Below are 12,500 nucleotides of genomic sequence, written 5' to 3' on the forward strand. Positions count from 1 at the left end.
CGTGTGTGTGTGTGTGTGTGTGTGTGTGTGTGTGTGTGTGTGTGTGTGTGTGTGTGTGTGTGTGTGTGTGTGTGTGTGTGTGTGTGTGTGTGTGTGTGTGTGTGTGTGTGTGTGTGTGTGTGTGTGTGTGTGTGTGTGTGTGTGCATCCCAGACCCCCAAAAAATGGTGTGCCTTTGATTCCTAGTCAATTGATCAACTAGAATGTATGGCCTTCTGTGTTTGTGAGTGTGTCTGTCTGTAACCCCGCTCACCTGGTTTGATGTAGAGCGTGGCGTTGCAGGATGCTTTCCCGGCCGCGTTGACAGCGGTGACGCAGTACGTCCCGGTGTCTCCAGACCTCATCTGGGTTATCAGTAGGGAGTGCTGCTCCCCCTCAGCCCTGACCACATGGGACGGGCTGCTCCTTATCAGAACATTACTCTTCTTCCAAGTCACTGCATTCCAAGGGGTCACACACAAAGATAAATCTCAGACCACGCTCAGACAACTTAATCACAGTCCCTTCCCCTGTGTCTAGGTGCAGAATGATGTGTGGCTCCTAAGCACCAATCCAAGGTCAGTTTGACATACAGGAAATATTCAGACCCCTTCCCTTCGTCCAGATTTTCTGACATTACAGCCTTATTCTAAAATTGATTTTTTTTACACAAAATACACACAATACCCCATAATGACAAAGCGAAAAGAGGTTTTTAGAAATTTTAGCAAATATATTGAAAATAAAAAACAGATATCTTATTTACATAAGTATTCAGACCGTTTGCTATGAGACTCGGAAATGAGCTCAGGTGCATCCCGTTTCCATTGATCATCATTGAGATGTTTCTATAACTTGATTGTCCACCTGTGGTAAATTCAATTGATTGGGCATGATTTGGAAAGGCACACACTTGTCTTTATAAGGTCCCACAGTTGACAGTGCATGTCAGAGGTAAAACCAAGCCATGAGGTCAAAGGAATTGTCCGTAGAGCTCCAAGGCAGGATTGTGTCGAGGCACAGATCTGGGGAAGGGTACCAAAACATTTCTGCAGCATTGAAGGTCCCCAAGAACACAGTGACCTACATTATTCTTAAATGGAAGAAGTCTGGAACCACCAAGACTCTTCCTAAAGCTGGCCGCCCGGCCAAACTCAGCAATCGGGGGAGAAGGGCCTTGGTCAGGGAGGTGACCAAGAACCTGATGGTCACTCTGGCAGAGTTCCAGAGTTCCTCTGTGGAGATGGGAGAACCTTCCAGAAGGACAACCATCTCTACAGCACTCCAACAATCAGGCCTTAATGATAGAGTGGTCAGACGGAAGCCACTCCTCAGTAAAAGGCACATGACAGCCCGCTTGGAAAAAGCCACCTAAAGGACACTCAGACCATGAGAAACAAGATTCTCTGGTCTGATGAAACCAAGATTGAACTCTTTGGCCTGAATGCCAAGAGTCACATTTGGAGGAAACCTGGCACCATCCCTACATGTACGGTGAAGCATGGTGGTGGCAGCATCATGCTGTGGGGATGATTTTCAGGGGCAGGAACAGGGAGACTAGTCAGGATCGAGGGAAAATGAACAGAGCAAAGTACAGAGAAATCCTTGATGAAAACCTGCTCCAGAGCGCTCAAGACATCAGACTGGGGCGAAGGTTCACCTTCCAACAGGACAGCAACCCTAAGCACACAGCCAAGACAATGCAGGAGTGACTTCAGGACAAGTCTCTGAATGTCCTTGAGTGGCTCAGCCAGAGCCCGGACTTGAACCAAATCGAACATCTCTGGAGAGACCTGAAAATAGCTGTGCAGTGACTCTCCCCATCCAACCTGACAGAGCTTGAGAGGATCTGCAGAGAAGAATGGGAGGAATTCCCTAAATACAGGTGTGCCAAGCTTGTGTCGTAATTTTTTAAAATGTATTTTATTTCACCTTTATTTAACCAGGTAGGCCAGTTGAGAACAAGTTCTCATTTACAACTGCGACCTGGCCAAGATAATGCAAAGCAGTGCTACACAAACAACACAGCGTTACACATGGAATAAACAAAATGTACAGTCAATAACACAATGGAAAAGTCTATATACAGTGTGTGCAAATTAAGTAAGATTAGTATATGGGGCTTACCCAAGAAGACTCAGGGCTGTAATCACAGCCAAAGGTGCTTCAACAAAGTACAGAGTAAAGGGTCTGAACACTAATGTAAATGTGATATTTTAGTTAAAAAAATTTAACAAATTTGCAAAAATTTCTAAAAAACATTTTTTGCTTTGGCATTATGGGTTATTGTGTGTATTGTGTGAAAAAACTATTTAATCCAATGAGGCTGTAACGTAACAAAATGTGAAAAAAGTCAAGAGGTCTGAATACTTTCCCGAAATCACTGTATTACCTCATCATAGTCCAAATGTGTTTGGGAAAGGCAAAAGCTGACCCCAGAGCTTTGCTTAACCTCTACCTGGAGATGACCTACCTGTTGGGAGGGGGCTGCCAGTGATGACACATTTGAGCAGGACCTCAGAGCCAGCGGTGGCGATGGTGTCCCCCAGGGGCCTCTCAAACGCTGGTTTCTCAGCTGGCCCCTCATCTGCCGACATGTAAGAGTCATCTGAATCGTCTCCTACTACAGAAAGGCAGGAGCTGTATTACCTTCCTTCTATACTGTAGATATTAATCTATTTGAGACGGTAGCACATTCATGTCTGGCTGATGTGTCGCCCAGTGGATACCTGCAATTCAGTGTCCTACCTGTCTCAGGAGACATAGGCTGACTTTCCCAAGACTTTCCCGAGACTTTTCCCTTCTTCTGAGTCTTGGAAGCCCTGCCCTCCTTCTTCCCTGCTCTTCTCGTCTTTTCTCTCTCTGTCTTCTCTCCTGCCTCCTCCTCTTCCATTTCCATGAGCTCGTCCTCCACCAGGATGGTAGGAATGGTCATCTTCAGCGCGGGAGACGTCCTCCCCGGCTCTCCCTTCCGTCTCTTCGTTAGAGGGCTGATGGAAGGGGTGGAGATGGGGGTGGGGGACAGCCGTGGGGGCTTGGGGGGATAGGCAGAGGCTGGCTCTTTGGCAGGGGTCGGTGATGGTCCTCTCTGCATGGTGGGGCTTGGAGACCTGGGGCTTGGAGGCCTGCGGTGGTGTAGAGGTTTCTCAAGCTCTTTCGGAGAGGAAGGCCCTTTGGGGTAGGTAGGCGGTGCTCTTTGTGCGGTAGGGGTTGGAGACCCGGGGTGGTCCATCCTGGGTGGAGGCTGCTCCAGCTCTTTATCAGCCAAAGGCCCTTTGGGTGTTGGAGATACAGCTGGTTGTTCCTCGGCCGTGTGTGGAGGCTTCGCCGCTGCGGGAGAGCTCCAAAGGCCTTCCCTGTGTCAAATGCATTATGTAATGTTGGCAGAGAAAATAGAAAGGAATTATGTCATTTATATCTGTAATGTGTGTGTACATATATCACTATTGAGCTGTCAGAGTAGTGTGTACCAACACACACAGGCACACACACACACGCACACACAAATCGACCAACACAAAAACACACACACACATTGTTAATGGATCATCTCAGCCTACCTGGTTGGGCTTTTCCGCATGACTCTTGATGAGGGTGATCGTCGTCCTGGTAACTGGTTATTAACCAGTACTGTCTCCATGGAAACAGAGCCTTTCCCCACACTTTTAGACTCAGACGGCTGAGCTGACGCTGAAGCTGAATCATGCTGCTCCCGTTGCGGAACATTCCTTTGATCTGTCAGAACCTTCTCATGGGATTGGGATGATTTTCGGGACAAAACACTCTCTTCAACGCTTTTCCCTAATAGTCCTCTCTCCTCCAGGACCTTCTCCCTCTCTTCCAGCTTCTTGACCACCTGAGGGGGAATGGGCTCCAGCTCGCCCACGGACTGTCTCTCCATCTGGGGCAACTGCTCGGTGGAGTAGGCCTTCTTCAGGTTGGGCCTCCCCACCAGCTTCTTGATCCTGGCCAGCTCCTCTGTGAACTTGTTCTGGAAGCTCTGGACCCTCTGCTGGTAGCTTGGTTTGTCCTCCAGAGACGAGGCCCTCTTCTTTCCGAACGTGGAGCGCCTCGAGGCCGCGGCATCCGGCTGGCTTGTCCCCTCCTCTTTGGAGACCCCCTCCAGATCGCAGGATGCCGCCCAGCCGAAAGAGCGCCCAGATCTGACCCCCGCACTCACCTCACTCACCTTTTGTTCAAACTCCTTGATCTTGTCAAAGATCTTGGGTGCGGCGCGGGCCAGTTTGGGTGTCTTGCCACCACTGCTGCCGCTGCTTGAAGTATGGGAGGAGGCTCCTGAAAACATCCCTGGGAGTTTGTTTTTGACCACAGCTCCTCCTAAGGAAGGGTCTTGGGTACTGTGTGAGGTGACACTGTTCTTATGGGAGCTGAGAGATGTTGTGGGTTGGGATACAGTTTGACTGGACTGGGGTGAGGCAGGACTGAAGGATGGGCCTGTTTGGGTTTGGGGGAGAGAAGGAGATGGGGTCCTGGAAGATGGGGGTTTTAGGGAAATGGAAAGTTAGACGTATAAAGAAGGGACAAGGAGAGGCCCAGGTTTTTGGAAGAGGAAGAAAAGCCATTGGATGTTTGTGTGCTCGGTAGAGGATATTTGTTTGAGAACGTTTGTTTGAATCTCGTGATCGTGTGTGTGTGTGTGTGTGTGTGTGTGTGTGTGTGTGTGTGTGTGTGTGTGTGTGTGTGTGTGTGTGTGTGTGTGTGTGTGTGTGTGTGTGTGTGTGTGTGTGTGTGTGTGTGTGTGTGTGTGTGTGTGTGTGTGTGTGTGTGTGTGTGTGTGTGTGTGTGTTTATAGTCAATATAATTTGAGTGTTGATTTCTCATCAGGACAGAGGTACCTTTCACAAATAAACAGAACATGGAATGGCCATAAATGAAGTGATTTTAGCACAGCTAACACTTAACTTATATGGACACAAATCTCAATACACTATAGAAGATAATGCATGGGTCTAACACAACATGTGTAGGAGCCAAATAGATCATATTGTATATTTGTATGTTTCCAATTCATGATCCCTGTCAAGTGTATGTTCCCCCTCTACAGGCCAATGGAGAATACAGTTAAAAGTCATACAAGCTCCAAGGCCTACTGGGAGTGACTGGAATGGCAGCACACAGGCTTTTGCCCAGACCAGACCAGACCTGAATGGTCAATGTTATCATGTTGCAGTGACACATAGAGAAATAATACGAGTCCTGTATGAATTAATCTAATACTATCTCTTCCAACATAACCAGGAAAGACCCCTATTCATCAACTATGAACACAATCACACATGCTTTGACACACACACACCTCTCATGTTAGCTGGACACACAGTCAATTTAGTTGTGATGAAACTAGCTGGCAAAGACATGCAGACAAACATCAGCTTTGATTCACACTTCCATTCATGCGTGTGACACCAACGCTATGAAGATATCCAGGATTATCTGACGGTAATGCTAGTAGAACACGGGAAACAATTTGGTCAATATACATGGCATGCAGCAGAAACCCAGGGAAACCAAACGCTTCAGTGGTACTTTTTGATATCATAATAAAATCGAACCAAGCTCAAGACAGAACTGAACACAGCTGGAAAATGTCATGGCATGAAGTCAAAGGAAGGTATGATTTAAAAAACTAAACAGAAATAATACACTATCGGAAGCAATGATGATTTGAAAAAAGCTAAAAGGCAAGGACACAAAAGGAAATTTAAAATACATTATCAATTCGATAGAAAATATGAAATCTTTGGGAATAAATGGATCTAGGAAAATCATGATGTGTAATATTTTGTGTTTGTTGTATCTGTTAAAGTTGTGAAATTGGTTTGGAGGCCACTCTTTTTCTGATCAGTGAAAATAAGAAGTTGTCCCTATAAAGGCATGGAAAACGTTCTTCCCCTGTAGAGGCTGAACATGCTTCCATAGTAGTCGCTTCCTACAGACACACTTTCCTCCGACCCCAGCATGGGTTGGTTAGTGCGAGCCAGGTTAGCGTGTGACGCCCGGATCAAGGGCTCCACACCCAGGTGTCTGACTAGGGCCCCTGGCCCCCCATCGGTCCCGCCGCAGAGAGCTTGCCTGCCGGGGTGTGTTGGGTCCTGGGCCCCTGGGGGCCGCGAGCCCAAAGCCATGAGCTCCCTCTCCACCACTGGGTCATGGCCCCCAGGAAGGGTGGCCCTCCGGTCAGGGCTGGAGTCCATCATCCTACATCCTTCACCTGCAGGGACAGAGGACAGGGGTCAGGGGTGGGACTGGAGATGGAGACGTAGAGAAGAATGTGGATTAGAGAGAGAGACATTAAGGTATAAAGGAGAGAGAGAGAGGGAGGAAAGAGAGGGGGGAAAGAGAAGGAGAGAGCATGAAAGACAGGGAGAGGGAGCGAGAGCGAGGGAGAGAAAGAGAGAGACCGAGAGGAGAGAGAGAGCGAGAGAGCGAGAGAGAGGGGGAGGGAGAGTTAAGACAAGCACTGGAGGAATGTCTAAACCAACAAAGATGATTGATTAAGTAGAGAGGCGGGAAAAAAGGAAATAAGCAAATGTGTTCCACCCCAAGCACTGAAACAACCCCCGAGCTCGATCAATCAGTGATTGACATTTTATCGAGTGGAGATGGAGACAGAAATGCATCAGCAGCTGAAAGAACTTGAAGTCAGCAGCTTCCTTTAACGACTAAACCCATTTATTGGGACGAGACTAGGAAACGAGGGAAAATAAGCAAGCAGCATCTCCCACGAGCACTGAAGATTCTAAACAGACTCAGCTCCACAGACAAAACACAAATTCAGATCTCTATAAAGCTCAATATGAGCAAACTGTAGTAGACGGAGGATGGGGCCTACTGATAAAAGCCCACAGCCTTCCAAAATCTTGCCATGCAGATCCTTAAAAGCCTCTCTGGCAGTGAGGTGGATTCCCTCTGGCAGTGCTTCTCCGGGCGCTCCGGGTGGAAGGAAGGGGAGTGGTCTACTAATCCTCCCACGCAGGTGTGGAAGCATCCTACATGTATGCATTATCGGTTAACAAAAGGTTCTGTTAGAACCAATTAGGATTTTTATTTTTGGGGAAATTAATTAAATTAGCTGGTGGAATATAATTTACATGCATTAGCTACATTAGTAGTGAAGATGATTTCTGTGCTGAGCTAAGGGACAGTTATTCGAGGAAATGCAATTTGCATTGTTATCTGGTTGATACTTGGTAATGTATTTCACATCTCACTGCAGGTGGGGCGATGAGTGAAAGCCAAGTCTTTGTGTTGGTTCCTTTGTATGAAAAGAACAAACACTGAATCCCTCCTCCACTCTCATTTGATAGCACCATTCTCTCTCTTCTTCTCTCCTCTTTCGGGAACGACGGCACTCTCGGTCTGTCAACACGAAACCTTCGAAAGTGCAAACAGTCTCTTTACAAGCGATCAAGGAGGACAGAATTGAAAATAGATTTGTGCTGCTAGAGGAGTGTATCCATATTCATGGTCTACATTTAGACAGGCTGGTGACCCCTGTTGTGAAGCATCTGCTTTGGTGGCACCGATGAGCACTGTGATACCCCCATAACAAATCACCATCAGTTCCCTATCAAATCCTGTTTCATCTATATTTCCATACACAAAGAGTTGGTGCTGCTAAGTGGGGACGTAAGCTTAACTTTCTGAACATTCGAGACGTGTAGTCCACTTGTCATTCCAATCTCCTTTGCATTAGCGTAGCCTCTTTTGTAGCCTGTCAACTATGTGTCTGTCTATCCCTCTTCTCTCCTCTCTGCACAGACCATACAAACGCTTCACACCGCGTGGCCGCTGCCATTCTAACCTGGTGGTTCCAGCGCGCACGACCCACGTGGAGTTCCAGGTCTCCGGCAGCCTCTGGAACTGCCGATCTGCGGCCAACAAGGCAGAGTTAATCTCAGCCTATGCTTCCCTCCAGTCCCTCGACTTCTTGGCACTGACGGAAACATGGATTACCACAGATAACACTGCTACTCCTACTGCTCTCTCCTCGCCTGCCCACGTGTTCTCGCACACCCCGAGAGCTTCTGGTCAGCGGGGTGGTGGCACTGGGATCCTCATCTCTCCCAAGTGGACATTCTCTCTTTCTCCCCTGACCCATCTGTCTATCGCCTCCTTTGAATTCCATGCTGTCACAGTTACCAGCCCTTTCAAGCTTAACATCCTTATCATTTATCGCCCTCCAGGTTCCCTTGAAGAGTTCATCAATGAGCTTGACGCCTTGATAAGTTCCTTTCCTGAGGATGGCTCACCGAGCACAGTTCTGGGTGACTTTAACCTCCCCACGTCTACCTTTGACTCATTCCTCTCTGCCTCCTTCTTTCCACTCCTCTCCTCTTTTGACCTCACCCTCTCACCTTCCCCCCCTACTCACAAGGCAGGCAATACGCTTGACCTCATCTTTACTAGATGCTGTTCTTCCACTAATCTCATTGCAACTCCCCTCCAAGTCTCCGACCACTACCTTGTATCCTTTTCCCTCTCGCTCTCATCCCACACTTCCCACACTGCCCCTACTCGGATGGTATCGCGCCGTCCCAACCTTCGCTCTCTCTCCCCCGCTACTCTCTCCTCTTCCATCCTATCATCTCTTCCCTCTGCTCAAACCTTCTCCAACCTATCTCCTGATTCTGCCTCCTCAACCCTCCTCTCCTCCCTTTCTGCATCCTTTGACTCTCTATGTCCCCTATCCTCCAGGCCGGCTCGGTCCTCCCCTCCTGCTCCGTGGCTCGACGACTCATTGCGAGCTCACAGAACAGGGCTCCGGGCAGCCGAGCGGAAATGGAGGAAAACTCGCCTCCCTGCGGACCTGGCATCCTTTCACTCCCTCCTCTCTACATTCTCCTCTTCTGTCTCTGCTGCTAAAGCCACTTTCTACCACTCTAAATTCCAAGCATCTGCCTCTAACCCTAGGAAGGTCTTTGCCACCTTCTCCTCCCTCCTGAATCCTCCTCCCCCTCCCCCCCTCCTCCCTCTCTGCGGATGACTTCGTCAACCATTTTGGAAAGAAGGTCGACGACATCCGATCCTCGTTTTCTAAGTCAAACGACACCGCTGGTTCTGCTCACACTGCCCTACCCTGTGCTTTGACCTCTTTCTCCCCTCTCTCTCCAGATGAAATCTCGCGTCTTGTGACGGCCGGCCGCCCAACAACCTGCCCGCTTGACCCTATCCCCTCCTCTCTTCTCCAGACCATTTCCGGAGACCTTCTCCCTTACCTCACCTCGCTCATCAACTCATCCTTGACCGCTGGCTACATCCCTTCCGTCTTCAAGAGAGCGAGAGTTGCACCCCTTCTGAAAAAACCTACACTCGATCCCTCCGATGTCAACAACTACAGACCAGTATCCCTTCTTTCTTTTCTCTCCAAAACTCTTGAACGTGCCGTCCTTGGCCAGCTCTCCTGCTATCTCTCTCAGAATGACCTTCTTGATCCAAATCAGTCAGGTTTCAAGACTAGTCATTCAACTGAGACTGCTCTTCTCTGTGTCACGGAGGCGCTCCGCACTGCTAAAGCTAACTCTCTCTCCTCTGCTCTCATCCTTCTAGACCTATCGGCTGCCTTTGATACTGTGAACCATCAGATCCTCCTCTCCACCCTCTCCGAGTTGGGCATCTCCGGCGCGGCCCACGCTTGGATTGCGTCCTACCTGACAGGTCGCTCCTACCAGGTGGCGTGGCGAGAATCTGTCTCCGCACCACGTGCTCTCACCACTGGTGTCCCCCAGGGCTCTGTTCTAGGCCCTCTCCTATTCTCGCTATACACCAAGTCACTTGGCTCTGTCATATCCTCACATGGTCTCTCCTATCATTGCTATGCAGACGACACACAATTAATCTTCTCCTTTCCCCCTTCTGATAACCAGGTGGCGAATCGCATCTCTGCATGTCTGGCAGACATATCAGTGTGGATGACGGATCACCACCTCAAGCTGAACCTCGGCAAGACGGAGCTGCTCTTCCTCCCGGGGAAGGACTGCCCGTTCCATGATCTCGCCATCACGGTTGACAACTCCATTGTGTCCTCCTCCCAGAGTGCTAAGAACCTTGGCGTGATCCTGGACAACACCCTGTCGTTCTCAACTAACATCAAGGCGGTGACCCGTTCCTGTAGGTTCATGCTCTACAACATTCGCAGAGTACGACCCTGCCTCACACAGGAAGCGGCGCAGGTCCTAATCCAGGCACTTGTCATCTCCCGTCTGGATTACTGCAACTCGCTGTTGGCTGGGCTCCCTGCCTGTGCCATTAAACCCCTACAACTCATCCAGAACGCCGCAGCCCGTCTGGTGTTCAACCTTCCCAAGTTCTCTCACGTCACCCCGCTCCTCCGCTCTCTCCACTGGCTTCCAGTTGAAGCTCGCATCCGCTACAAGACCATGGTGCTTGCCTACGGAGCTGTGAGGGGAACGGCACCTCCGTACCTTCAGGCTCTGATCAGGCCCTACACCCAAACAAGGGCACTGCGTTCATCCACCTCTGGCCTGCTCGCCTCCCTACCTCTGAGGAAGTACAGTTCCAGCTCAGCCCAGTCAAAACTGTTCGCTGCTCTGGCACCCCAATGGTGGAACAAACTCCCTCACGACGCCAGGTCAGCGGAGTCAATCACCACCTTCCGGAGACACCTGAAACCCCACCTCTTTAAGGAATACCTAGGATAGGATAAAGTAATCCTTCTAACCCCCCCCCCCCCCCTTAAAAGAGTTAGATGCACTATTGTAAAGTGGTTGTTCCACTGGATATCATAAGGTGAATGCACCAATTTGTAAGTCGCTCTGGATAAGAGCGTCTGCTAAATGACTTAAATGTAAATGTAAAATGTAAATGAAGTGCTCTGTTTTCTGAAAGCCAGGGCTTTCTATCCAGACCATAACTCTGTAGGGTGGCAGTGACACACACACACACGCACGCACGCACGGACGGACGCACGCACGCACGCACAGACAGACAGACAGACAGACAGACAGACAGACAGACAGACAGACAGACAGACAGACAGACAGACAGACAGACAGACAGACAGACAGACAGAGAATGCAACAGCTCCAAGAGGTTACCTGGCAGCATGTAGGTCAGAATGTCACATTGTCACACCATTACATCATGGCGTGAAGGATTAAAGGAGTCTGTCACATCATATATACGTTTCATCCAACGAGTAGGGCTAATGCCAACATACACATAGTGCCATAACCGACAGTCACGCTAAAGCCATGCAAACACATGCATTTACTTAGCGCCAGAAGAATTATGCTTACGTCTTAATCCCGGAAACCTGATTTACAGACTTGATTAAGGACGGGCCTTTAATAAATCACAGATCATGCTCAAGTTAATGAATGAAGTGAATTACCTGCAGGCACTCTACGGCCAGCCTTGTCCTGGTGCCGCCCGCCAGGTCCTTCCTTGGTTTCCATGGGTACCTGGGGCTCCGTGGCTTCATCCTCTGTGGTTTCAGAGTCTGACGGGAGGAAGATGAGGAAGAGGAGGGTGAGAAGAAACCGAGAGAGGAATAAAACAACAGCTGAGTCTGAGTCACGGTGACAAATGACACTTCATTTTCACTTAGCGACAGAGAGGATAATGGGCAATAGAGTTGAGCCTTGGCAGGTCTCCTTCAGAGGTAATACAAGGGGGAGTCACTGAACCGTGATATGAAGCCAGATGTGGCCTCTAGAAATACACCACTAGCCTGGTTGAAATACCTTTATAGAAACGACCTTCTAGACTGGCTACCAGTCGGTTCTAACGAGGTATGTTACTGGTAATAGAGCAGGCTAGTGCTGAAACCAGACTAGCATCCATTCCATTCCAAACCCATTGGAAGTCTATTGACCCCTACAGAAGACAACGTCAGTAAGGACCATTATACCTCTTTTAACAGTGCCCTTTAGCCCACTCATTTATGGTGATTAATATACAGTACCGGTCAAAAGTTTGGACACACCTTCTCATTCAAGGGTTTTTCTTTATTTTTACTATTTTCTACATTGTAGAATAAAAAATTGTAGAATAAAAAACTATGAAATAACACATGGAATCATGTAGTAACCAAAAAAGTGTTAAACAAATCAAAATATATTTTAGATTCTTCCCTTTGCCTTGATGACAGCTTTGCACACTCTTAACATTCTCTCAACCAGCTTCATCTGGAATGCATTTCCAACGGTCTTGAAGGAGTTCCCACATATGCTGAGCACTTGTTGGATGCTTTTCCTTCACTCTGCAGTCCAACTCATCCCAAACCATCTCAATTGAGTTGAGGTTGGGGGATTGTGGAGGCCAGGTCATTTGATGCAGCACTCCATTACTCTCCTTCTAGGTTAAATAGCCCTTACACAGCCTGAAGGTGTGTTGGGTCATTGTCCTGTTGAAAAACAAATGATAGTCCCACTAAGCTCACCCAGATGCGATGGCGTATCGTTGCAGAATGCTGTGGTAGCCATGCTGGTTAAGTGTGCCTTGAATTCTAAATAAATCACTGACAGTGTCACCAGCAAA

General features: G+C 48.6%; 1 protein-coding gene across 1 annotated transcript in view; it reads right to left on the minus strand.

The window, feature by feature from the left end:
• Positions 1-12,500, minus strand: part of LOC139532956 (striated muscle preferentially expressed protein kinase-like) — a 39,455-nt gene that overhangs the window by 1,349 nt on the left and 25,606 nt on the right. Inside the window, exons 3-8 of the mRNA XM_071331101.1 lie at positions 11,353-11,460; positions 6,072-6,210; positions 3,539-4,468; positions 2,727-3,334; positions 2,452-2,598; positions 253-435 (exon numbers count right to left, since the gene is read on the minus strand). Coding sequence (XP_071187202.1) covers positions 253-435; positions 2,452-2,598; positions 2,727-3,334; positions 3,539-4,468; positions 6,072-6,210; positions 11,353-11,460 — 2,115 coding nt within the window. The remainder of the gene's footprint in view (positions 1-252; positions 436-2,451; positions 2,599-2,726; positions 3,335-3,538; positions 4,469-6,071; positions 6,211-11,352; positions 11,461-12,500) is intronic.

The sequence above is a fragment of the Salvelinus alpinus genome, chromosome 10, assembly GCF_045679555.1.
Source record: "Salvelinus alpinus chromosome 10, SLU_Salpinus.1, whole genome shotgun sequence".
Lineage (NCBI taxonomy): Eukaryota > Metazoa > Chordata > Actinopteri > Salmoniformes > Salmonidae > Salvelinus > Salvelinus alpinus.